The 24,537-nt window shown below is 36.3% G+C and overlaps 1 protein-coding gene across 1 annotated transcript; it reads right to left on the reverse strand.

Moving 5' to 3' along the window:
* Positions 1-2,579: 2,579 nt before the first annotated feature.
* LOC120489814 (NACHT, LRR and PYD domains-containing protein 3) lies at positions 2,580-20,945 on the reverse strand. The gene is made up of 10 exons (XM_089126842.1): positions 20,851-20,945; positions 20,560-20,633; positions 16,181-16,405; positions 12,641-14,494; positions 9,515-9,688; positions 8,872-9,045; positions 6,939-7,112; positions 5,756-5,929; positions 5,605-5,651; positions 2,580-5,515 (listed from the first exon to the last, which is right to left on the reverse strand). The coding sequence occupies exons 3-10, from the start codon at positions 16,399-16,401 to the stop codon at positions 4,989-4,991; spliced, it is 3,345 nt and encodes a 1,114-aa protein (XP_088982968.1). The 5' UTR covers positions 16,402-16,405; positions 20,560-20,633; positions 20,851-20,945; the 3' UTR covers positions 2,580-4,988.
* Between the last annotated feature and the right edge of the window lie 3,592 nt (positions 20,946-24,537).

Genomic DNA, 24,537 nt, shown 5'->3' on the forward strand with positions numbered 1-24,537 from the left:
CAAACAGCTGTTTTCTCCTTTCAGGATCTGGGGAAGGATCTCAGGTACGAGTATATGTGCTGATAACATGCATCTTCCTCAGGACATTTCCCCTCATAAAAACAGGGAGTCATTTGAGAGCTGTAGTCTTTCAATGAGCAATGACATAAGAGGTTTGAAAGACAGAAAAACAAATGCAGAACAAATGATATACATTTTATATCAAACCAGAAGCAGAAATAAAGTTAGGGACTACAAATGAAGTTTCAGGAAGCAGTTTTCTGTTGGTGAGGTCAACTAACTTTGATGTGGACTTTGCGGATCGATTGCGTGCAAAAATACCTACATTACACACACACGAAGAAGAGGGTAAAATCCAAAAAAATCATAATAGGTCACTTTAACCAAAGACATATGGCTAAATAATTACTTGATTATCAAGTTGGTCTAGGAGGGTCTTCATTTCCTCTCTATATGCTCCACCACTGGCTCTGTACGGCTTGATCGTTGGTGATCCATATTCATCAACAGCTGAAAAAAGGTACTCAATAGGTTAGTTTGAGTAATCTGGTAAAACTCAGCAGATATTGGACATGGGGCTGGGCTCAGCAAGTTCAGCTGCTGACTGTAGACTCAGCAACAATCCCTTCAAGCCATGGCTGGAAAACAAAGTAATCACAGCAATGTTATCCAAGCTGGCATAAATATGCAATTATATGGCTAACTTAATTAACCATATTTAATGTTATCAATTACGGCTTGTTGTTGGAAGAAAAAGGCAATGCAACTGGTCTAATTAAAAGAGGTTTGTTATTTGAAATATATATATTAAACATACTGCATTTTGGAGGGAGCCATCCCTGTCAGGCGATATAGCCAAATTATCAGCATCTTAAATATGTAAATCACACTCAGGCTCTCTTGTATTTGTAAAAAGGTTGACAGCTATCCACATTCAAACTGGCATCAGCCCAGAGATATAGCCATAAGCTTCTACACACACTCTGAACTTTATGAACTTTTGGCTTCATAAAGCTATACAGTGAAAAAAAGAAAGCACTACTAACAAACACATACAATAAGTAGAGAGAGGGCATTAAATTATGGTTATAATGTTAATAATAATAAAAAATAAAAATGGTGGATGCTGACATAACACTGTTGACTGTGGAGGCTGTAAACACCACATAGGCAGAGGAAACTGTTGAGGTGTCTGAAGCTGCTTCAGCTGACCTCAAACGTGCAGGTGCTACATTGTCATAAGACTCCTGTTTAAAGCACAATGAAAGCATTGTCTTACTCTTATGCTGGCAATTGCCTGTACGGAGTGTGACAAACACATGTGACGTGTTTGTGTATATATAAAATAAATATATATATACTATACAGAAAAAATTATACTTATTTATTACACAAAAGATGAACCTACCAAGAGAATCAAGAGCAAGGCTCTTGCAGTTCTGGGGCCCCACAAAGTACTGTGACTCCACAACTGCTTTCATGAGGAGCCTTATGAATTCCCTGTTAGATCCACCACCATCGACTGAGCCCTCCCCAGATCCACAAGCATCAACAAAAACGGCATCCAACCGTTTTAATGGATTAAAGGCCCGCCTCCTGGAGGTCCTCATAGCACTCTCCAGAACATTGGACCTCACTATACATATCTAACAAGAATACATTTACACAATGTAAAAAAAAAAAAACTCTCAAGTTAAATCATCTTTAAAAACTCACATGATCTTCCAAAAACAAATGCTGGCCATTGTTTTAGAACATCAGTCACAAGAGGGTCTTTGTTGACTATCTCCTTTCTTCTCAGTGGGAATGTCAGTTCCATTTACGAGTCAACAAATGCCATGTTGAGATTCTTCTTCAATTCTTCCTATAGTGTATCTCTTTCGTATTCTCTTTTGTGGAGAATAGTCTCTGCCCAATTGGGATGTCCGGGAGGAAGTTTATATCCTTGTTCGATTTTCTCTGATTTACAGCGACTTCATATTTGGCAAACTGATATTTGATGCTCATAGTCCAGGTGTCATAACCTGTTTCTGGGCCTGGATCCTTGAGATATGGATGCTTTTCAAACAATGCAGCAGACACTCCAACTCTTCATTATTTGGATAAGCTTTGAATGAAAAAAAAATATACTTGAGTTATGGCATCCAAGCACAATTAATTTCTCCTGGGGCCTTGTGTATCAACACTGCGTACGTACAAAAACATGGCGTACGCCAGTTTCCACGTTCACAGCCAGATGTACTAACAGTGAAATTAATGTAAGAATGTGCATTCCTCCAAGTAAACTTCATGTCTGGCATACGTACATTTGCCTTGATTTTTGTCCGTTGGCGACTCCTAGAGGCAATAAAGTGAAGTGGCAAACATTACACTACGAATTGTTCTTTCGCACCACCAGCTGTCCGATATTTCTTAATAATATGCCAAATAATGTATCAATTACAAATTATGTCACACAAGTCTTATTAACATATTCTATTATGCAATTGAGTAAGAACATAAAGCATGTGCAAACCCGTCTAGCAATGGCAGCTTTGGCTTAACAAGGATTAAAAAATAAACTTCATTAATTCGGTCAGTAAAGGTAAAAAAGAAAGTAATATTTTTATTCAGCAAGGACACAATGAATTTGTTTAAAAGTGCCAGTAAATGCATTTATAATGTTACAAAAGATTATAAGATTTCTATATGTGTTTGGTTTAAGTTTTTATTCATTAAAGAATCCTGAAAAAACTATATCACGGTTTCTATGAAAATATGAAGCAGAAGCACAGCAGTTTTCAACACTGATAATAATCATGAATGTTTCTTGATCATCAAATCATCATATTAGAGTGATTTCTAAAGGATCATGTGACACTGAAGACGAGTAATGATGCTGAAAATTCAGCTTTGATCACAGGAATATATTACACTTTCACATATATTCACATAGACATTTTCAGTAAAATTTTGTTTCTTGCTTAAATTAGTTTAATTGAGGGAGGAGACTGGGTGGGGCGTTGTGCTTGTGCATGTGCGCTCAATTTTACTTTAATTCGGATGTACAAAGAAAAATATGCGTGGCATCCTTCATACGCAGACATTAATACATCTGTTGTTTTTTTGTGCGTATGCACATTTACAGCTTTGATCGTACGCAATGTTTTAGTTTGAATTCAATGCAAGTCTTTGTATATGAGCCCCCTGGAGTTCATTTGCGAACTCTGGACCCTCAAATTTTATAAAAAAATCAAAAAAAAACATCCTTGATTTAGAGCTTTTCTTGAAGGATCCTTTTCAAGTGTTCAACTGAAGTAAGATTTTCCAAAATAAACACAACACATAGTCGCATATTTTGTAAAAATAATTAAAAGTTAAGAGTACCTCAAGTAGAGGGCAAAGGCAAGGTATTTATATAGCACATTTTATACACCGTGGCAATTCAAAGTGCTTTACATGGAAGAAATTAAAGTCAGAATAATTAAAACAGTTTAGAATAAAAAAAAATCATAATAATAAAAATAAAATACAGTGTCGAAAATAAAATGTACAAAGCTTAACAATATGTGCCAACACGTTATATGAATTAAAAGGATAGTTCTATGATGAAAACTTTCACAATTTAGCCTCATATACTTCACAAGAAACATTGAGTATTTGTTATTTGTTAAATAACAAGTTTATTTGTTAAAACACATGCTTTTGTCTTCTGCTTTAGGAGGTCATACAGGTTTAGAATGTCATGAGGGCAAGCAACTTATGTCAAATAGCTTTTTAGGGAACTATCCGTTTAACCCATAACAAAAACTCCCATCACGTAAAAGTTCAATGTTATGAATTGGCACTTTTCCACTGCATGGTACGGTACGGCACAGTTTGGTACAGCACACGTTGGCGCTTTTCCACTGCATGGTACACTACGGCTCGGCTCGGTACGGCTCACTTGTGACGCTTTTCTACTACATGGTACGGTACGGTACGGCTCGCTTTAAATGATACCACCTTTGTTGAGGTTCCAAGTGTACTGTACCGATACTAAAATGTGACGTGAACACACTACAGATCACTGATTGGTCAGAGTCAGACAGAATCGTCACTACCCGCTAGATTTAAATAGCCAGTAACTACCACCGCTGTAGCACCTGCTTTAAAACTACTTGCTTGAAGACAAAATAAAGGAAGAAAACTTCCAAAAAAGAAATGGCTGAATCGTGATCAGTGGACGAAGTGCAGACGTTGCTGAGGAGCGGATAAACTATAACGGTCAGACTATAACCACACCCACTTTTAAGCGGTAATAACTGTAGTGGAAAAGCAAACCGAGCTAAAGCGAACCGAGCCGTGCCGTGCTGAGTCGTACCGCGCAGTGCAAAATCAAACCGAGCCGTGCTGAGCCGAGTCGTACCGCGCAGTGGAAAAGCGAAGCGAGCTGAGTCGAACCGTACTGAACCGTACCAGCAGCAACACTGTTCTCCATTTTGTAGGCCTAGTCAAGTAATTTGTGACAAATGTCGATGTGGATTGATGTAAAATTCGCATCAAAACTGCCTGGGTTGTTCACACTGCAGCCACACTGAAAAAAATCAGACCTGGGTCTGATACACGACCACATATGGAAGTAGTCTGAATCTGATTTGAGTGTTCACACTACTTCCGACGAAGTCTGACCTTGTCTGCCTGCAGTCTGAACGGGGTCTGAGTGATCTGTAAGGTTTATATTCAGTGAGCATATCTGGACCTGGACCATTGAGGGATTTATTAACAAGTAACGGTATTTTAAAATCAATGTTCATATGCTCTGGTTCTGATCATAATTCTCCAGTACTTTAACATTCTCATATTTACAAATAATATTATGCTGTTAAGAGCACTGCATCAGAATGTTACATTGAATGGTTTTGATATATCTAACATATAAATCTGAGAAACAGGGTTGTGTTAAAGATTTATAACATTAGTGTTTAATTTATTTGCAACATCTCTGTTCTTGCTCAAATCTTTTCAAACTAAAACAGAGACACTGAGGAGTTCAAGCGATAAACCCAAAATCCAGCATAGAGAGACTCAGTAAACGTGGAGGTAAAAGTGTGCAAGTGTATGAGTGTATGTGTGTCAGTGAGGCTGTAGAAGGACAGAGTACCGGCTGACACATCCACATACACTCCAACTCTTTTTAAGGAGCCTGCAGGGACACGTATGTCAGTTGACTTTTTGTCATGCCAGACTGTGAATCTGTTATCAGAGCAGTTCAGACTCCAGGAAAATTCATTGAGTCCAAACTGACAGTCACTCCATCCTTTCCTGTTGATTCCTTTATATGTCACTGATATATCCGCCTCTCCTCTCCACTCAGCCTCCCAGTAACAACGTCCAGAAATACTCTCTCTACACAGAACCTGAGGACACTCATCAAATCTCTCTGGATGGTCAGGATAAGACTGTTTCTCTTCCAAACATGTCGCTTTTCTTTTCTCATCAGAAAGAATAAGTTCAGTGTTTACTGTGTTTGGATCCAGTGTGAGATTGCAGGCATCTGAACACAAGAAGAGAAAACGTTTACAACAACAACAGTCACTTAATATGTGCGTGTTTGTGTGTGAGAGTGTGTGATTGTTGACATACATTTTTGTAGTCCTGCTGCAATCCTGAATTCTCCTCCATGATCCACACTATGAAAGACACAGTGTCACATTCTGCACATCCAATGCAATCAATAAACACACACACACACACACACACAAATACACACACACACACACACACACACACATACTTGAGTTTGTCCAGTGTGCAGTTTGGATTGTTCATTGTATCAGAGAGCAGCTTAACTCCTGAATCCCCTGGGTGATTGTAGCTCAGATCCAGCTCTCTCAGGTGAGAGGGGTTTGAACTCAGAGCTGAAGACACATAACCACAGCCTTCCTCTGTCACCATACATCCAGACAATCTACAAACACACATCAATAGTCCACATGACATTGGTTTGTCAATCAGACATTACTATCACAGTGACCTGTTTGGTTAATTTATTCCAGAGGGAGCTACATTTTCCTGGAATCCATGTGATTTTAGCTTATTTACTGAAATTAATCAAGCAGTATAAAAACAGTTAAACAGTTTCTAAACTCAAATTTAGTATAAGAGCAAGGAAAAAGAGAGTTTGATATAATCTCTCTATTTCTCCGCTTTAAGACTGTGCTCTGAATGTGCAAAAATGGACTGCAGTGTAATTGCAGTATTATTACAAGAGGCCCAAAAAGTTTGTGCCTATATTGTTGATGTTTTTTTTAACGAGACTCATTGTCCTGCATAATCACAGCCTGTTATGTACTTGCAATAAACTTTAACTGCAGTACTATAGTGCAGTCTTCAGTGCTTGTTGAAGTCACAGATAAAAAATTATAATACAACCATGTATGGCTGTTTAATAGCATTTACAAATGTATAATGTGAAGAGAGCTTACAGAATTGGGAATAGACTGTGTGGCCATCAGATAGCCACAAACTTTTGATACACTAAATGATAGTGAATGCATTGAGTAAAAGTGAATTTAAAACCATCTAATGTATATGAAATATCATGACCTTTTAAAAACTGATTTTAAAACAATCATATCAAAAAATATTTTTATGTGGTTGTCATACATTTCAAAATGTTAATTCTGATTATTATCATGTATTCTGATTTTATGTCTCCAACTCATTCAGTTGTTTACGTCCTCATTTTTAGTGTAGAGATGTTATGGTGAAATTAGTGCATCCCAGATTAAAAATCAGATTTTTTTATTTAAAAATCAATTTTAAATTCATTAAAAACAAGACCAGATGTTTTCCCTAAAAGATTAGAGCAAATAAAGCAACTGGGTTCTGATCTGATAGTACAGGCTCCCATGGAATTAAGTGCATCAAGTTACATACTTAATTTGATCAGGGTATTCATCTTTCTTCTTAATTACCTAAGTATGTTCAGGAGACAGTGCAGATTCTTCAGTCCAACACAGAGCAGCTTCACTCCTGAATCCATCAAGGCATTGTTACTCAGGTCCAGCTCCCTCAGACAAGAGTTTATTAATTGTAGAACTGAAGACAAACTTTCACAACACTGACCAGTGAGATTACAGATGGCCAATCTAAACAAAAACAAATCAGGAACTTATCAAAACCAATGTCAGAAAGATATGATACAGTGTATTTTCACATGACAGCAATGTATTAAAATAGCATATGTGTACTGAACATTGTGTGTGTGAACAGTTTGAAAGAAAGAAATTGTATTGTACTAGAAATCACAAATCTTACCCACAACCAGAATAATACTTTTACCGCCAATGTTCCCGCGGCGGTAAATTGGTGTATTTGCTGTCTTTTACCGCTAAGAGGTGCTACAATCACTGACTTTGAAAAGTGTCTGTTTATTCTCTCTATTGCTTAATCTGCCGCCACGCCACGGCTCATTCAGTTCTCATTCGTTCTGTGACAGATTGGATTGATTTTGATTCCACTGACATTCAGACATACATCAGTCTGCTGATTCTGGCCGGCGTGTAAAGGTCATGAAATGAATCGAAAAGAAGACTGTGGGATGTGGAAAATGGACATTCTATTTTCCAGGCCACCATGTCCCACAAAAATTCAACCTCCTAAGCTCCACCCTGAGGATAGATCACTGGATGACATGTCCTGCATGCACGATAAGCTAGCTGCATTTCGGACCCTCAAGAGAAGTGGACACATAACCTTCCAATGCTGTTCAACCCAGGCCAGGATGCTGGGTTGTTGGTGAACTTATTGGTGACTCAGAACTTATTGGTGACTCTGAGATGACGTTGGTCGGCGAGTTAGAAACTTCTCGATCAGTTGACAAGTGGAGTTAAGAGAAGAACGCGCATTATATCTTCCTGTATCTCAACCTTCAGTGTTTATCTTCTGTGTGTGCGTTCATGAGAAAATGTACGTTTATTTACTTAATCGTGATTTAGGAATAGTTAACTGCCACATTACTGTTTGATTGATGTAAATTAACGAGCTGTTTATTGTTTAGTGATACTGGCCTCATGTCAAAGTCGGGACTGTCATAAATATAATAGATAAGAAGTTATTTAAGTTACTGAAGTTATTTATTTCTGTATACTCTGTGGTTACTTGCTGCAATGTTAACACTTTAATGAGTGTCAAGTTAATTGTATTCAACCTATTTGATTCGATATGATGATTCAGTGTTTTCTCAGATTCAGTGGAATTTGCGATCCGCATTATATGCGCTTTATACGATATCTAGTGGTTAATTTCGGTAGTGCATGTCAAACCCTGATAATTGTATTGGATGTAGAATGACATGTACATTCTTATTATGTTTGAATACTGTAATTGCTTATTGTAATGTTATTCATTTGTTTATTTCAGACCACACACATACATACGCACTAACACCAAGTAAAAAGAAGATTCTGAATCCTGTGATTATGTGTTTTGATTGACACCCTGGGGCGAGCACAATCACCTAATCAGCACATATGTACATGAGTTGTATTTTTTTATGTGACACTGCACAAAATATATGAATGCAATCAAAGAAAAAACTTGGCATTTAGTAAACTGAAAAAAATTACTAATTTTCCCTTTTTTTATAAAAAAAACCATCTGTGGCATTATGTAAACAAACCAGCATTTAAAGGGTTACAATTATGAAAATTAATGAATGTTTGATAATTATGATTAGAACTGATGCTGGTAAAATAAAATTATGCAGAAAGGGTTAATTTATTTATTTATTTATTTATTTTTTACAATTAGTCCATTCGTCAGTTATCAGATGCAGCTGATTTAAAATAAAATTTGATCACTTCAAAACACCTATTCATACATATAGTGAAGAAGTGAAAGTCACACCTCAGTATGTTCAGATGACAGTATGAACTCTTCAGTCCAGTAGAGAGCAGCTTCACTCCTGAATCCTGCAGGTCATTGTTACTCAGATCCAACTCTCTCAGAGGGGAGTTTGATGATTGTAGAGCTGATGACAAACTTTCACAGCACTGAGCAGTCAATCGACAACCTGCCAGTCTGAACAAAATAAAGGATTCAGTAATTAAAATGTCAGAATTAATTGACATATGTCATTAACCATTTACATGCCTTCTTTGTTAAATGTCTTATCCTATCAATAAGCCACCAATCCTATTGTATTTGAATCTTTATATCCATAGTAACCAAGCATTCATAACCAAGCGTTCATAACAATTTATATCTGACTTATAAGGGATACTGTTTTTTTCAGACAAAATAGATTTTCTACAACACGATAGGCCACACAATTAACTATATAGGTCACACGTTGTAGAAACGCTTGAAACCACCTGAAAAATTTGATAATCTGTAGGTAGTGAGCATTCAAATACACCAGAGCAGTTAAAATACAGTGAAATAACTCCATTATTGACATATAATAATAAAATTATACCCAATTATCAGCCAGTAATACATTGACTGTTTATTGGTTGTGCATGTCTAATAGTGAGTTTGAAGGTTAAACCTTAGTATGTTCAGTTGACAGTGTGAACTCATCAGTCCAACTGAGAGCAGCTTCACTCCTGAATCTTGGATGTCATTGTTACTCAGGTCCAGCACTCTCAAATAGGAATTTGATGATTGCAGAGCTGAAGACAAACTTTCACAGCACTGATCAGAGAGACCACATCCAACAAGCCTATTACAAAGAATAACAATGAGGAGGAGAGGGATGTTAAAATGTTTTCAATATTTTGTGCATGACATTGTCTTTTAATGAACACAAAGCTTTCAATCCTGGTACTGGGGGCCCATAGAATTGCATTTTTTGGACGCTTCTCAAGTTTAAGACTGCATCCCCATCAACTGAATCCTTCATGTTCTCCAATAATACACAATCCTTTGCACAAATTCCAATTATTAGTGGAAAATTAAATTTGCAATGTCTAAAAATTTTGAGTATATATAAACAGAAATGCAATATGACATCCATAACTATGTTTTCAATGGTGTATAAAGAACTTAATAAACCGTAATGTTTTTATTACCTAAGGCTGTTTACACGGAAACGATTCTGAAGAGAAAACACAAAAGTGGCGTTGCGTTATCACTTTTTATTCTGCGTTTAGACGAGCGTTTTGGGTGGGAAATCCACCTGCAAATGCCGACGCAAAAGTGTATGAAATTCAATGTAGTATGCACTCCAGGCGACAAGGAGTGCATACTACAACAACACCACGCACCTGCGTACAACCTTTACTGTCAAGCAGACTTTTGCGTTTTTACCCTTTACACAGGAACGCGTCGGTGGAGCGTTTTTAAGATTTCCACTCTGGAGGGCGGTTTCACTTTTTTGTGTTTTTAAGCCTCAAAAACGCCGTCGCCGTGTAAACGAAAGGCACATCCGATAAAATATTTTACGTTTTCACCCGCGAGCGTTCTTGTGTAAACAGGGCCTTAGAATGAGACATTTATAGCTACATAACCGCGTACACCCCCTTCTATGAAGGTCGACATATTGTGACGTCATGTTTCTACCATAGCCGAACGTGAACAAACAGTGCTACAGAGCACATTTCGTTCATACTTTGAAAGAGAAGCCGCAGAAACCTAGAAGCTAGCCATAGACACAGTGAGTAGTGACTTTTCCCTTGTCAGTGGTGTAAAATATGTAGTTGGATTGTTTCATGTAACTTAGTTCTTCTCCCTCGATGTGTTATGGGTTTGCTATGTGGGGATAAATGTGCTGTTACGTTCGTGAGACAGCTGATTAGTACTCTCGTCGTTGACCGTAAAACAGTACATTACAGGAATCACCAACATGTCGATCACGGTCGACAAGTCGATCTTGGAAGCATTTTAAGTCGATCAAGAAGAGTTTTCAATATCAGAGAAAAAGCCTATTGTGTGTAGTAAATGGTGTCTATGTGATGCGGATGTGCACACCCTGTTACAATCATGTAATTTTTGTCGCGCGCACCTTTGGGCTCATGCGGACGCGTCAAGTTTAAACAAGGCTTTACACTTTAACCAGCTCAGCCACAGTAACAGCTCATATTACCAGCTAAACTTTTACTACGCTGTTTGAAAACATATATAGTTGCATAGTTTCATGTGGTTCTTCTCCCTCGCTGTATTGTGGGTTTGAAATGTACTGAATACGTTTGTGAGATAATCGGCTGATTACTATTATTATATTATTTATTATATAGTAAGACCCTTGATCGTCACCTGACTCTGGCTTTTTTAAACTTTATCTATGATGTGGTTTATAATTGACTGTGGTTCAGAAACAGTGACAATGTTACACACTCTTGGCTCTTACTCTGGCTATTCTCTGCTGTCTCGACGAAATATTTGTCCCGTTTGAGCCACCGTAGCATCTTTTAAAGGGAGGAGTGAGCAGTGGGCTGAGGCTTTAGTGCAAACTTGCAACCAAACCGCTAGATGTCGCTACACTCACACGCACCTTTAAATGACAATGAGCTCACCCAATTCTATTATGTAATGCAAGGAAAAATGATTTTGGAGATAAAGGTATGTTAAAAAGTAAATAATGTAAACCACCGGGATACCATAAATGTTGAATAATATTTTTATGCCATGATCATGGGGGTGAAAACATGTATTAGGCAGTCTCATTAGTCACATTCTGCATAGCCTCCTATGGACAAGTGTTGTAAATTATCAGTTTTGCTATAACACTAAAAAACAATGTATCTGATATGTCCAATGCTGTTGTTATGTCCATGTCAAATAAATATATTTTTTTTATTTTAAATTTTTTATCCCTAACTAAGGGTATGTTGACACAGAAACGATTCTGAAGAGAAAACGCAAAAGTGGAGTTGCGTTATCACTTTTTATTCAGCGTTCAGACGAGCGTTTTGGGTGGGAAATCCGCGTGCAAATGGTGATGCAAAAGTGTGTAATATTCAATGTAGTATGCACTCCAGGTGGCTAGGTGGCAATATGGAGCACTGCCACACAACAACATCAAGTCCACGCCTGCGTACAACCTTCAAAGTTCATTCAAAGTTCAGGCCTAGCCCTGATCAAACACAACTAAAGCAGACTTTTGTGTTTTTACATGGGAACGCTGCGGTGGAGTGTTTTTAAGATTTCCACTCTGGAGGGTGGTTTCACTTTTTAGCGATTCTAAGCCCCCAAAACACCGTCGCAGTGTAAACGAAAGGCACATCCGAAAATATTTTTACATTTTCACCCACGAACGTTCTCGTGTAAACAGGCCCTAAATTACATGAGATATGGAGTCAGAATATGGAGGTGAGTTGAAAGTATGTGATGAAGAACAGCTGGAGACTTGTCATTCTCATCACTGTTGCAATTAAACTTAAATTATACTTGTGTGCCTCCAGAAACAGGTTTGGGAAACAAATGTACTAAGTAATACTTTGAGTTTAAAACATGGTGTGCTTTAAATTCTGACTATGAGATACTACAAATTTCCACATGGCTGTGCTTCTACTGCATACATCCTTTCCGCTTCAATACAAATAGACATAATTTAATTATTTCCACACTTGTGTTCTATAAATAAAAATAGGGTTATGGCTCCATAGATTATTAAGGTTGAATCACAACTACATAGAAATATGTATATTTTGTGATGCCATGAATGAATACTCACAGAGCTTTTCTGCAGTTCATCACTGCTGGTATGAGTCTCCATCTACCCTCATCTGATGTGTTGTATTTCATGAGGTCGAACTCATCCAGCACCTCTTCTAACATCTGAAGCATGTAGGCTATTGCTGAGCAGTGAGCAGGAGAAAGTTTATTTTCTGAGTGTTTGTCTGATTTCACAAATCCCTGAATCTCTCTGTACAGCGTCTGATCATTCACCTCCAGCAGACAGAGGAACAGATTGATGGATCTGTCAGCCGAGAGACCATAACTTCCTTTGATTTCATTTTTAATGTACTGTGTGATTTCTCTAGTGCTTTTTGAACTGGTCTCTGTGTGTGTCAGCAGATCCTGCAATAGTTTCTGATTGGAGTCTAGTGAGACACCCAGCAGGAACCGCAGAAAAAGATCCAAGTGTCCATTTTCAGTCTGAAGGGTTTTATCGACTGCTGAGGATAGCAGTGCACACATGTTTTTCGTAGATCTGTACTCATGTTTGTCACTCAGAAACACCTCCAATGGCTCCATGTTCTTCAACAGATGGCAGTAAAACACATAGAATGCAGAGAGAAACTCCTGAACACTCAGGTGTATGAAGCAGTAGACTTTCCTCTGATGAATCGCAGACTCCTCCTTAAAGATCTCAGTGCAAATCCCAGAATATACTGAGGCATCAGTGACGTCTATACCGCTCTCTCTCAGGTCGTCCTCATAGAATATGATATTGCCCTTCATCAATTGTTTGAAAGCCAGTTCAGAAAGTTTTATAATCACTTCTCTGTTGGACTGCAGGAGTTTCTCGGGATCACTTTGTTCATACTTCTGATTCTTCTTGTTGATCTGAATGAGCAAGAAGTGAATGTACATTTCAGTTAGAGTTTTAGGGATTTCTTCACTTTGTTCTCCTTTCAAGAGCTTCTGAAGCACAGTGGATGAGATCCAGCAGAAGACGGGTATGTGGCACATGATGTGGAGGCTTCTTGCTCTTCTAATGTGTGTAATGATTCTGGTGGCTTGAAGCTCGTCACTGATTCTCTTCCTGAAATATTCCTCCTTCTGACGATCATTGAATCCCTGAATTTCAGTCAGACGGTTGATATAATTGGAGGGGATCTGATTGGCTGCTGCTGGTCTAGAGGTGATCCAGATGAAAGCAGAGGAAATCAGCTCTCCTTTAATGAGGTTTGACATCAACAGACTCACTGAGCAAGGCTTAGTCACATCAGAAACTTTCTCACTGTCAGAAAACATCAGTGTCATTCTGTTTTCATCAAGACCATCAAAAATGAACACAACTTTACACTCCTCATAAATCTTTGAGTCCAGATCTTTAAGTTCAGGATGAAAGTCCACCAGAAGATTGTGAAGACTGTACTTATCATCTCGAATCAAGTTCAGATCTCGAAAGGGAAGCACAAACATGAAATCTACATCCTGATTGGCTTTTCCCTCAGCCCAGTCCAAAACAAACTTCTGCACAGAAACGGTTTTTCCAATTCCAGCAATGCCTTTAGTAAGAACAACCCTTATTTTGTCGTTCTCATCACATTCTCGTTCAGGTATGGATTTAAAAATGTCATTGCAGACGATTTGAGTGTTATGTGATTTCTTGAATCTAGGTGTTTTCTCCATCTGTAAAACCTCATGTTCTTTGTTCGGTCCTTCACATTCTCCCTCTATGATATACAGCTGTGTGTAGATCCTGTTTAGGAGGGTTTGATTCTCTTCAAGTTTGATTCCCTCAAATAAGATCTCAAACTTGTTCTTCATGGTGGTTTTGTGTAGATCTTTGACTTTTTGTAGTTCATCATTTACTGGTTGGTGAGAATCCTCCTGCAGGTCTCCAATCTGATCATCTCTATTAACACAGCAGAAACAAGAACAACAACACAAATAATTACTGAGAGGAAGATCTTCTAGCAAAGCCATGTGTCATTTACAAAACCAGCTGACCAGCTTTCTCCTGTCTGCTTCTGATTGCATTTAGAGTTAAACCTGCCAATAAATGCTGGTCTAGTGTCAGTTCCCTTTTAAGGGAACTCTGCGCTGTGTCTGACATAAACACTGTGGGGAAAGCCTCAGTGACACGTGTGCAACGGTCCCAATCCTGATTGGTGCTTTAAAACCCTGGGATCAGCTATTGCGGTGGCGCGACAAGCTCACTTTTTATCTTATCAGTGCAAAAAAGACTGAAAAATGCTCAAAAATAATATTAAATTTGATCTTACATATAAGTGTTGTACATCATTAGATCCTCTTAAGTGTCTATTTTTTGTGTATACTCACAATAAAAACAAAAGGTTGTGCTTTTCGCCAAATAAAGAAAAAAAAGTGGTAACACTTTACAATAAGGTTCATTAGTTAACATTAGTTAACTACATTAGTTAACATGTACAATATGTGAACAATACTTCTTCAGCATTTATTAATCTTAGTGAATATTAATTCCAACATTTACTAATACGTTATTAAAATCAAAGGTTGTATTAGTTAACATTAGTTAATGGACTGTGAACTAACATGAACGCACAATGAAGAGCTGTATTTGTATTAACTAACATTAACAAAGATTAATAAACACTGTAACTAATGCATTGCTCATCGTTAGTTCATGTTAGTTAATGCATTTACTAATGTTAACTAATGAACCTTATTGTAAAGCGTTACCAAAAAAATAAACATGATTCGAGTTCTCCGTTCCTTCTGTCAGTGAAGTCCATTCTGAAACACGTGCAAAAATGAACTGTAACTCAGCAAATACTCAGTCACGCAGGAATACAGGCACACAAGCATGAAGCTTGAATTCTTGTCTTTTAAATGAATTTATATAAAAAAACAAATATTCTCAGTTTATGTAATCTGTATGAAAAGAGAGAAGTCAGTCAATTTCTTTTCAGCTCATTATAGCTCATTGAGTGTTAATCTGAGAGCGTGCACTATTCAAACAATAATCTGAGGCAAGCCATGCAAACGTGTCAATGCCCATTTCAGCTGGATAAAACACATAGGCTGCATTTACACTGCAGGTCTTGATGCCCAAATCCGATTTTCTGACTATATCCGATTTTTTTGACGACCTGCTTACATTATCTTTTAAAGGTGACCCATATCCGATTTTTGCATTTACACTATACACTGCTGAAACTATTATCTGACCCGGAAAATGAAGTAAAACAGCACGAAATGCAATGGATGCAGATGCGAATAAAATTATGCAGTGTTTTTCTTTCCACAATATTTTGAAAAGTCATCAAAACATTGGTCTCATACTGTGGAGAAAAAAAGAGGAGAGGCACTGTTGCCACGAGCGCTTAAAACGATGCCTCTCGTGAAATGTCTTCAAAAACGGATTTATTTCTGTAACAACCCTGCATTTTAGCCTGCACTCTTCACCCCAAACACTCAAAAGACATGAAACCTCCGTATTGCTCCACTGTTTGTATCCTTTCTTCCATCGCGCCTATAATCGCGCACCTTTTCATCTCTCTCACCTTTCACATCAGCTTGATCCATTGCTCCTAGAAATGAACTGTTTTTTTCTCACCTGGGGTTAAAGGTCACTGTTTCGTCACCGAGGTTATGGGGTGCTCCCATGGATTCATCACTGAGGTTATGGGGTGCTCCCATGGATTCATCACTGAGGTTATGGGGTGCTCCCATGGATTCGTCACTCTTCATAGACACAAGGCTGGGCTCTGGAGATGCTGCTCTCTGGTTCTGGAAGTGAACAACATCCTGCTCCTCTTTCTCCTCAGAGGAACTCATTCTCCTGTGATTTAAATGTGTTTTCAAGTCAAACCTTTACAAACACAGACTACATAAGTGATGCATAACAGGGGCATAAACAATTCTAATAAACAATATCATTCTGTAATGCAGAATTGCGCAAGTCTCACACATTTTCCATGAGAAATGCTTTCAGGTTTCATTCTCTCCCGCACAACAAGACAAGGCTAAATTAATCAGGAAATCTGCTCATAGATCACTTATGAAAACCACTAGAATATATTTCTAGAAGTAAAGAGTTATGTACTTTCATGTCATATTATTTTGGCTCCTAAATCAGAACTATAGTGTAAATGGAAATGTGTTTAAAGACAATGTGCGCATAAACGATTTCAAGAGAACTCAACTTAGTTGGATGACGACATCACTGCATTATGGCTGAATGTAATTATTATCATAATTCAATTTACTTTTCTCTATTATTGAAATTAAATGAATGAACACTAAACTGTTTTCAACTGAATGGTGTCTTCGTCTTCACTACACTTCCCAGAATCCCTTCAGGTGTCTTCACACCTGAACTCACTCCCTCATTACACACCTGTTTATCGTCATCATTATCCGTGTCACCTGACCTCACCTCATTAGTGTTCATTTGCCTCTGTATTTAGTTTCCCTCTGTTCAGTCAGTCCTGGTCAGTTCTCGTTTATGTGAGGTGTGTTTATGTTGTGTGTGTCCTCTGCCTGTACCAGTTTAGTGTTTAGTAAATGTTGGAATTGGAGCCTATTTCCTATTGTCCTTTAAGAGCTTCTTAACAGCAGAATTGAGTTTTGTTTGATTCAGTGGATTGTCATTTTTCTGTTTATCACAGTAAAGTTACTTTCTAACAATCTGTATAGTATAAAGCGCTATCTAACTTACAGTGACTTACCAAAACTTTGATTGCTAAGTACATATGTACAATGTGATAATGATATTAAGTTAGATTTTCTTTATTTTTATTGGTTTATAAGACCCTGATTTGAGCTGGGAGACCTTAATAATAAAATCAGTTAATTTGTCATATTAAAACATTAACTAAAAAAATAAAAAATAATGTTTTATCATGATTCTTGACCAAGTGCACCTGAAAGTGTGACATCTGCAGCAAACAATCATAGTTATGTTTTATTAGTTATGCGTTCGGTTACGGCAGTCAACGTGATGAAACTTTCTCCAAGATGATTCAATGTTCCTATTATTGTACTTGATCTGTAGATAAAGGTCTAAGGTTTCGCATAAAATAACATTATCTATCTGGAGTTTATGTAACTTTCTAGTAACACTTGGATTAGAGAGCACTGTAATTGTTCTTCATGCACACAGTAACTGAAATTTTTTAACTTAACTTTTAGGCGGCAAGGTTTTTTTTTAAAAATGCTGGATTTTGACATCAAAATTTCAAAAGCTTGATAGCAGGGCTTAAAGATGGAGATCTACTGTGAATTAGAAAATTTTGGGGGTGACTGAAAGTTTATGTGGGGTATAAATATACTCATCTAATTTGCATACTATGACATTATCAGGGGGCAGCCCTCTTGAATTTCATAATATTTAGGAAATTAGTAGCAGTAAAACGCATGTGAACAGTAGCCTACTTTTGTATCAGTTCATCAGTAATATTCGGGAGAAGCGCGCAGCAAAGATGTACCGGAAGAGGCGCGGGCGGCACCATTGCATGGCAAAGATGTACCCGGAGAAGAGCGACGGCCGATCGTCATTTACAAAAGGTAAATATGCCCCTTCAGAGTCAGGATCGGCGAATAACATTTGCAACACATCGATGGTACAAGTTTTTATTAGCCATTTGATGGCTTGTTGCAATTTTGCGACTTTGGTGCTTAAAGGGTTAAACTATTATAACTATTATATTATAACATTGTTATAATACCGCAACTATGCATCAATATCTCTTCCTTTTTGCTTTGAACTTTTAAATGCGAAGCGCTGTGACTCCATGTTGCTTCAAGTGCATCATTCAGCACATAGGATCCGAATAAGCACTTTGTGCCACTCTGTAGGAGCCTTTCATATTATAATACTTTTGGGCAAAGAACGATTATGAATAGCCTTTATTTTTCTCTCCTATCTATAAAATGCTGCTGCCTCATTAAACAGCTGCACTACATATTAAAATTTCTTTCAATTTTATAGTATATTTACTTATTTTTCATAATTTTACAACAATACAAAGAGCAATGGGTAACATTTTACCAGATTTAGTTCTACACTTATTAATTTTGTTTGTTCACCATCTTTACTAAATAATGTTTTTTTTTCTCTAAATGTTTAGATTTGGTAAAATTACTATGCTCTCATGATTTTTCGAGAGTAACTTTTGCTGCAGCTGATTTTTCATTTAATCTAGTTTTTAATAATATTTTGACATAGGTTATGATCATATTTTTTTCCATTTCTTGTTTTTCTTTATAATGATGTTTAACACACAAAAGTAATTATTACTTCAACAAACAGATGTATAAAAATTCTACATTGATCAAAAAAAAAACTGCTGATATTGGATCGGTATCAGCCGATACTCAGCATTTTTTTTTTCAGATTTTATCAGATCACTATTTCTAATACTCTGTCATCTACTCTAACAACTTGATGGAAATGCACCTAATTCGCATTTGTTTTTGTAACTTGTTTTTTTCGAACGCTGAAAATATTTGCTTCACGTTTAGATGGAAACTCGACTATTTAAACAAAACATGGAGAGTATTAGTTTGATTCAGTTCTTGTGAGAGGGTGGAAAAAAGAGAGAAAAAATCTGAAAATTCTATATTTATGCAAGTGTATTAACTAAATTTATTTAATAATTGAAATGTTAACAAAAAGGAAAAGAAAACCTAAGTTTAGCAGTTAAGTTTTTTTTTATGTATTCTAAAGCTTGAATATAGTTTTAAATTAAAAGTTGAATATTAACTGCTTATGTCTACTGTGCTAATTATTTATGATATATTAAATATACTATAATATATATAAAATATACTATATAATTATAATAACACAGCATCAGATACATGTCGTTTTGGCTTGCAATCTCTTACAGAGCATGTTAGCCATGTAACGCAAGTCAAAATGTCAGTGAACAGCAATAATAAGTAAAAACCTTGAAACCAAACACCAGATTTTCTCAGACTAAACTCGAACTTATAGTCATTGCCACAGCTGAATTTGATCAAAGTGCCCATAGTATATTGTGCAGGTCTTTTCAGGGTTGTAAAGAAAGAAGCCAGCAGAGCTGTCATTGAGGATCATTACAGTAGCATATCCTTAAAAAGTTATCCTTTAAAATTTAAGAGCATAAAAAAGTCTTACTTTTACTTATGAGATGCCTAAAGTTTTGGATAAGACTTTGTTTGACTTTGAATGTGACTTTATGTAAAAAATATGTTTATTTAAAAAATGCCGTAATGGTAAAATGCCCTCTGAAATCAATTTAAGGTGGCAAATATTTGACCTTGTTTATTTCAAAAAGTTGATTTCTGTCACTGCTGTGAACTGACCATCGCATAGAAGTTGAATAAACAATAAACATCTTCATGAGTTAGCTGTCAACAGCAGGCCTAAACCAGCCATGGTACCAGCACAAAAACACATTATTATCAACAAATTTAGAAAATATCAAGATATCATTTTTTGTCAATATTGTACATCCTGTATGCAGTATTAATTTGTATTTCTTACCGTCTTAAAAAGCCTTTACTTTGACTTTAAAGTGTGCGGTAACCCTGATTAACCTCCACCTCTAATAACCTCTAATCTGTTGACTACTAAGCAAACAAAATGGTGGATCGGTAACAGAGATTGGGATTGTATCTAAGCCACCGTTTCCTTGGAAGGACCCAACATACCCGTGGGAGAAATGGTTGATAAATAACTGTTGACCTCGATATGAATGTTGAGAAAACCTTATTAAAACCTGTAGGTACCAATTAAAATTTCACAGAAATGTATACAATACATTATATGATAAGCATTATCTATTAATTTATTGTGCCTGATTCCACAAGTATACCTTGCATTAATTCATTAATCGAGTTTGACTGTAACTATGACATGTAAACGTTTGTTTAACTTTATTAAAGGGCGTGTCATAGGCTTCTGTTGTGTTTACATCAGGTTAAGATGTATTTATTTCCTTGGCTGACCTTTTATGAACTGGAATCCGCAAGAAAAGAAGAAGTTGTCCTCACTCGACCCGAAAAATAACCCTTACAGAAACCTGTGCGAAACACTAAATGTTAATAGAACTAGATTTGGTATTTTTAACTAGTGCGTTTCGGCTAGTCGGTGTTAAACAGCTTTCACTATATTAGTGAGGTAATGTTTGAATAGTGAGGACAGTCATTTTGGTATCGTATAGTCATAGCTGAACACACATCTCTAATGTCAAGACATTTCTATGGCAGTGTTATAAGAAAGAAATTTACTGAACTTACCAATAAATTTGACCTTGTAAGTTTTGTTTTACAGCAACCTTAAATGGCGTCTTATCAAGCGAATTCAAACTTTTGGTTTCTATTTCTTTTAGTGTGAAGGATCAAATTACAACCTAATGTGACTGGTCTATCCTGACAGCAGACAGCTGTGATTGGCCCAAACCAGTTACTCAAGTGCATTACTCAACCTCAAGTCACCTTTTTTTTTCTCTTCATGCATGCATTCATCAAAACCAGTCAGACACTGGGCATTTGATTGTTTGGAGAGATAAGTTTTGATAGAATCTGGAATGCCTAATGTTCAAAGTAAAAACAATACCAGCCAAAAGCGTATGGGTCATATTTTCTTTTACAGGAAGGAAAAAAAAAATGTCACGAAACATCACTGCTCTAGAAGAGATCTGCATGGAGGAATGGGCCAAAATACCAGATACAGTGTGTGCAAACCTGGTGATGACTTACAGGAAAAGTTTGACCTCTGTCACTGCCAACAAAGGTTATGTTACAAAGTTTTGAGTTGAACTTTAGTTATTGATCAAATACTTATTTTTCCACCATAATTTACAAATAATGATTTCCTGGATTTTTTCCCCCTCATTTTGTCTCTCATAGTTGAAGTGTATCTATGATGAAAATTAGACCTCTCTCATCATACTAAGTAGGAGAACTTGCACAATCAGTGGCTGACTAAATGCTTTTTGGCCCCACTGTATATGTCATTTCAGGTTTGTATGTGTTTAAAAGGTTCACAGACATAAACACATTTGCTTTGCTTAACCTATTATGTAGCCTACAATTTAATTCTAAAACGAATTTTAAGGTCACACAAAAAGTCACATTACACACAAACCATAGTTCAAAACAACATCATTTATCTGAAATAGAAAGCTTTTGTAACATTATACAATTTTAAAGAAATTAAAGAAAGTAATAGCCTACTTTAATTCAGCAAGGATGCATTAAATTCATCAAAAGTGACAGTAAAGACATTAATAATGTTATGTTAATGTTACATTAACATAATGTCACAAAAGCTTTTTTTATTTTAGATAAATCTACTTAGAAACTTCCGTTCATCAATTATTATTATTATTTTTAACATTAGGCCTAATCAGAAATGTTTCTTGGGCAGGAAATCACATCAGCAGATTATTCCCTCAGGAAGATTTCATGTTTTCTTGCGTGGCTGGATGTTGGACTCATGAACAATAATCACGTTGTTTTGAATTCGCCAAAACTGATTTGACGAAATCAAAACTCGGCCGGACAGTGGATTAACCTGAGAGACGTAAATCTCTCTGCCGGTTTAATGTTTCTGTCAGAGCATCCACTGTAGATGTGAGTCTAAATGGAAGGATAATTAATAAGAAGTACTTCATTAAGACACACACACACACACGCACGCACGCACACACACACACACACACACACACACACACACACACACACACACACACACACAATAATTAAGTGACTTCATTGTGTAATAGCTTTCATTTTAAATTTTTTAACTCTCAATGTGAACTGTATTACTAGCCTTACCTTTGTGTTACATTATACGATACATTCAGCTCTGAATTGTCATCTTTTCTTTATGTAAACTTGTGTATATGTATACATATATTATTATTATTATTTTTTTTTTTATAAGTAAATGTTTATGCGCTTTTATGATTTCAGACCGTTCAGACACAGTACGTTCTTACGTGAACAGGACTTTTATTTTGGTCTTGATGTACGACGTCATAAGGCTGCGTCGCGCTCCTGCTTCGGCTGTGATTCGGCTGGAGAAAGGTTTTTGTTTTAAGCGTTTGTAGCGATAGAAACTATTTAAAACGACCCAGAATGGATTATGTTTTATTAAATGTAACATTGCATTGCTTTATCTAACATTTATTAAAGTCGTGTGAGCAAAGTAAAGGAACACACGTGCGTAAGAACACAAGTTGCGTGAATCAGTGTCAGAAACACTGAGCTTTTATCAATCGAATGCACGACTTGCACGTTGCTTTTTTTTTTTAATTATTTGTCATCTTAAACAGGACAAACAAATAAAAACTCCTGGTGAAGCGACTGAGACCCACGTCACTATTATAAAGATGCCGTTTATTAAAGAAGAGAGTAAAGACTTGAAGATTGAAGAAACATTCAGAGTCAAACATGAAGATACTGAGGAACACACAAAGATGCCGTTTATCAAAGAGGAGAGTAAAAACCTGAAGATTGAAGAAACATTCAGTGTGAAACAAGAAGAAACTGAGGAACAAACACAGATGGCGTTAATTAAAGAGGAGAGTAAAGACATGAAGATTGAAGAAACATTTAGTGTGAACCAAGAAACTGAGGAACAAACAGGTTAGTTTCATTCTCAAAGTTGAACTCATGTCATCCTTGCTCTGTCCAGCTCTACAGAAATAAATGATAGTTTAAAATACTAAATATTTATAAATTATGCACACTTTATCATCTGCAATACCAATGTGTAACCACCAGGGGCCTGTTTCAGAAAGGAGGTTAAGTGAAAACTCTGAGTATGTTAACCCTGAAATGAGGGAAACTCTGGGTTTTCCGTTTCAGAAAGGGAGGTAAGTTAAACCTGAGACAGCAGAGTAAGTCAAGCCCATTTCTGAAAGAGAGGTAACTTATACTCAGAGTCAGTTACCATGGTAACTTACTCCGTGAACCTAACCTGGTCGGGAGCAGGTTTTCTTCAGTAAACTCAGAGTTTCTTGCGGTCTCCTCCCCTTTTTTAAAGAGGAAGTGCTGTTTAAACACCAACAATAATACTAAAATGTATTTACACATTCTTTAAGGAATATATATTGTTTGTCAATGGTTTAATTGACTAAATCTGTTTTGTAGCACTTTTCCCAAAAAATAAAAGGATTTAAAACGTTTGCTAAACTTTTATTTGATTACCACCGTTTTTGATAATATATTTCTATTAAATCATTAAAAAAAAATAGGAATAAAAAACATTTAATAGAACTCACTTATTTTTCAAACATAATTTAATAAGTTATTAATGATAAAAAATAAGATGTTAATCTTATTCATAATCAATTATTGAAGTTAGTTGATATGTTTTATTGAAAAAATGTTTAATTTATTTAACTGTCATTTTAACTGATGATAATAATAACCATAATTTAAGAATGCAGTTTATATATTTAATAATTGTTTAATACCATAAACCGTGATCTGAGATGTTTCTCAACTCTCCCCACATGGGGGAGTCCCCCACCCCACCCCCACAAGTTACTCAGCAACTTTTACTCATGTTTTAATTTAAATTAACTACTTTTTACTTGAGTGGATTTTTAGACTGGTATTTTTACTTTTACTTAGGTAAAATTTTATCAAAGTAATAGTAGCCTACTTTAGGTTGAATAACATTCTTCCAGTTTCACCTCTATATTATAACAGTAAGTTACTCTAAAATAGTTATGAATTATTAACTGACATCTTCAACGGTGTAGTTAGATTAATGTAATAATCAGGCTACTATCTCTAGAAAGTATTGGTCTACATATTAGTAATTGCTAAATCTCAACCTCAACCACTTGATTAATACAAAGAGGAGAGACAAGAAATTGCACTTTTAATTCTTTCAAATTCACAATATACAATTGCATGAATTATTCTTGAATTCATCAAAGTGTGTAGAGGGAGAAGGTTACATAAAAA

Source organism: Pimephales promelas, chromosome 24 (genome assembly GCF_988280905.1).
Source record: "Pimephales promelas chromosome 24, fPimPro1.hap1.1, whole genome shotgun sequence".
NCBI classification, from domain to species: Eukaryota; Metazoa; Chordata; class Actinopteri; order Cypriniformes; family Leuciscidae; genus Pimephales; species Pimephales promelas.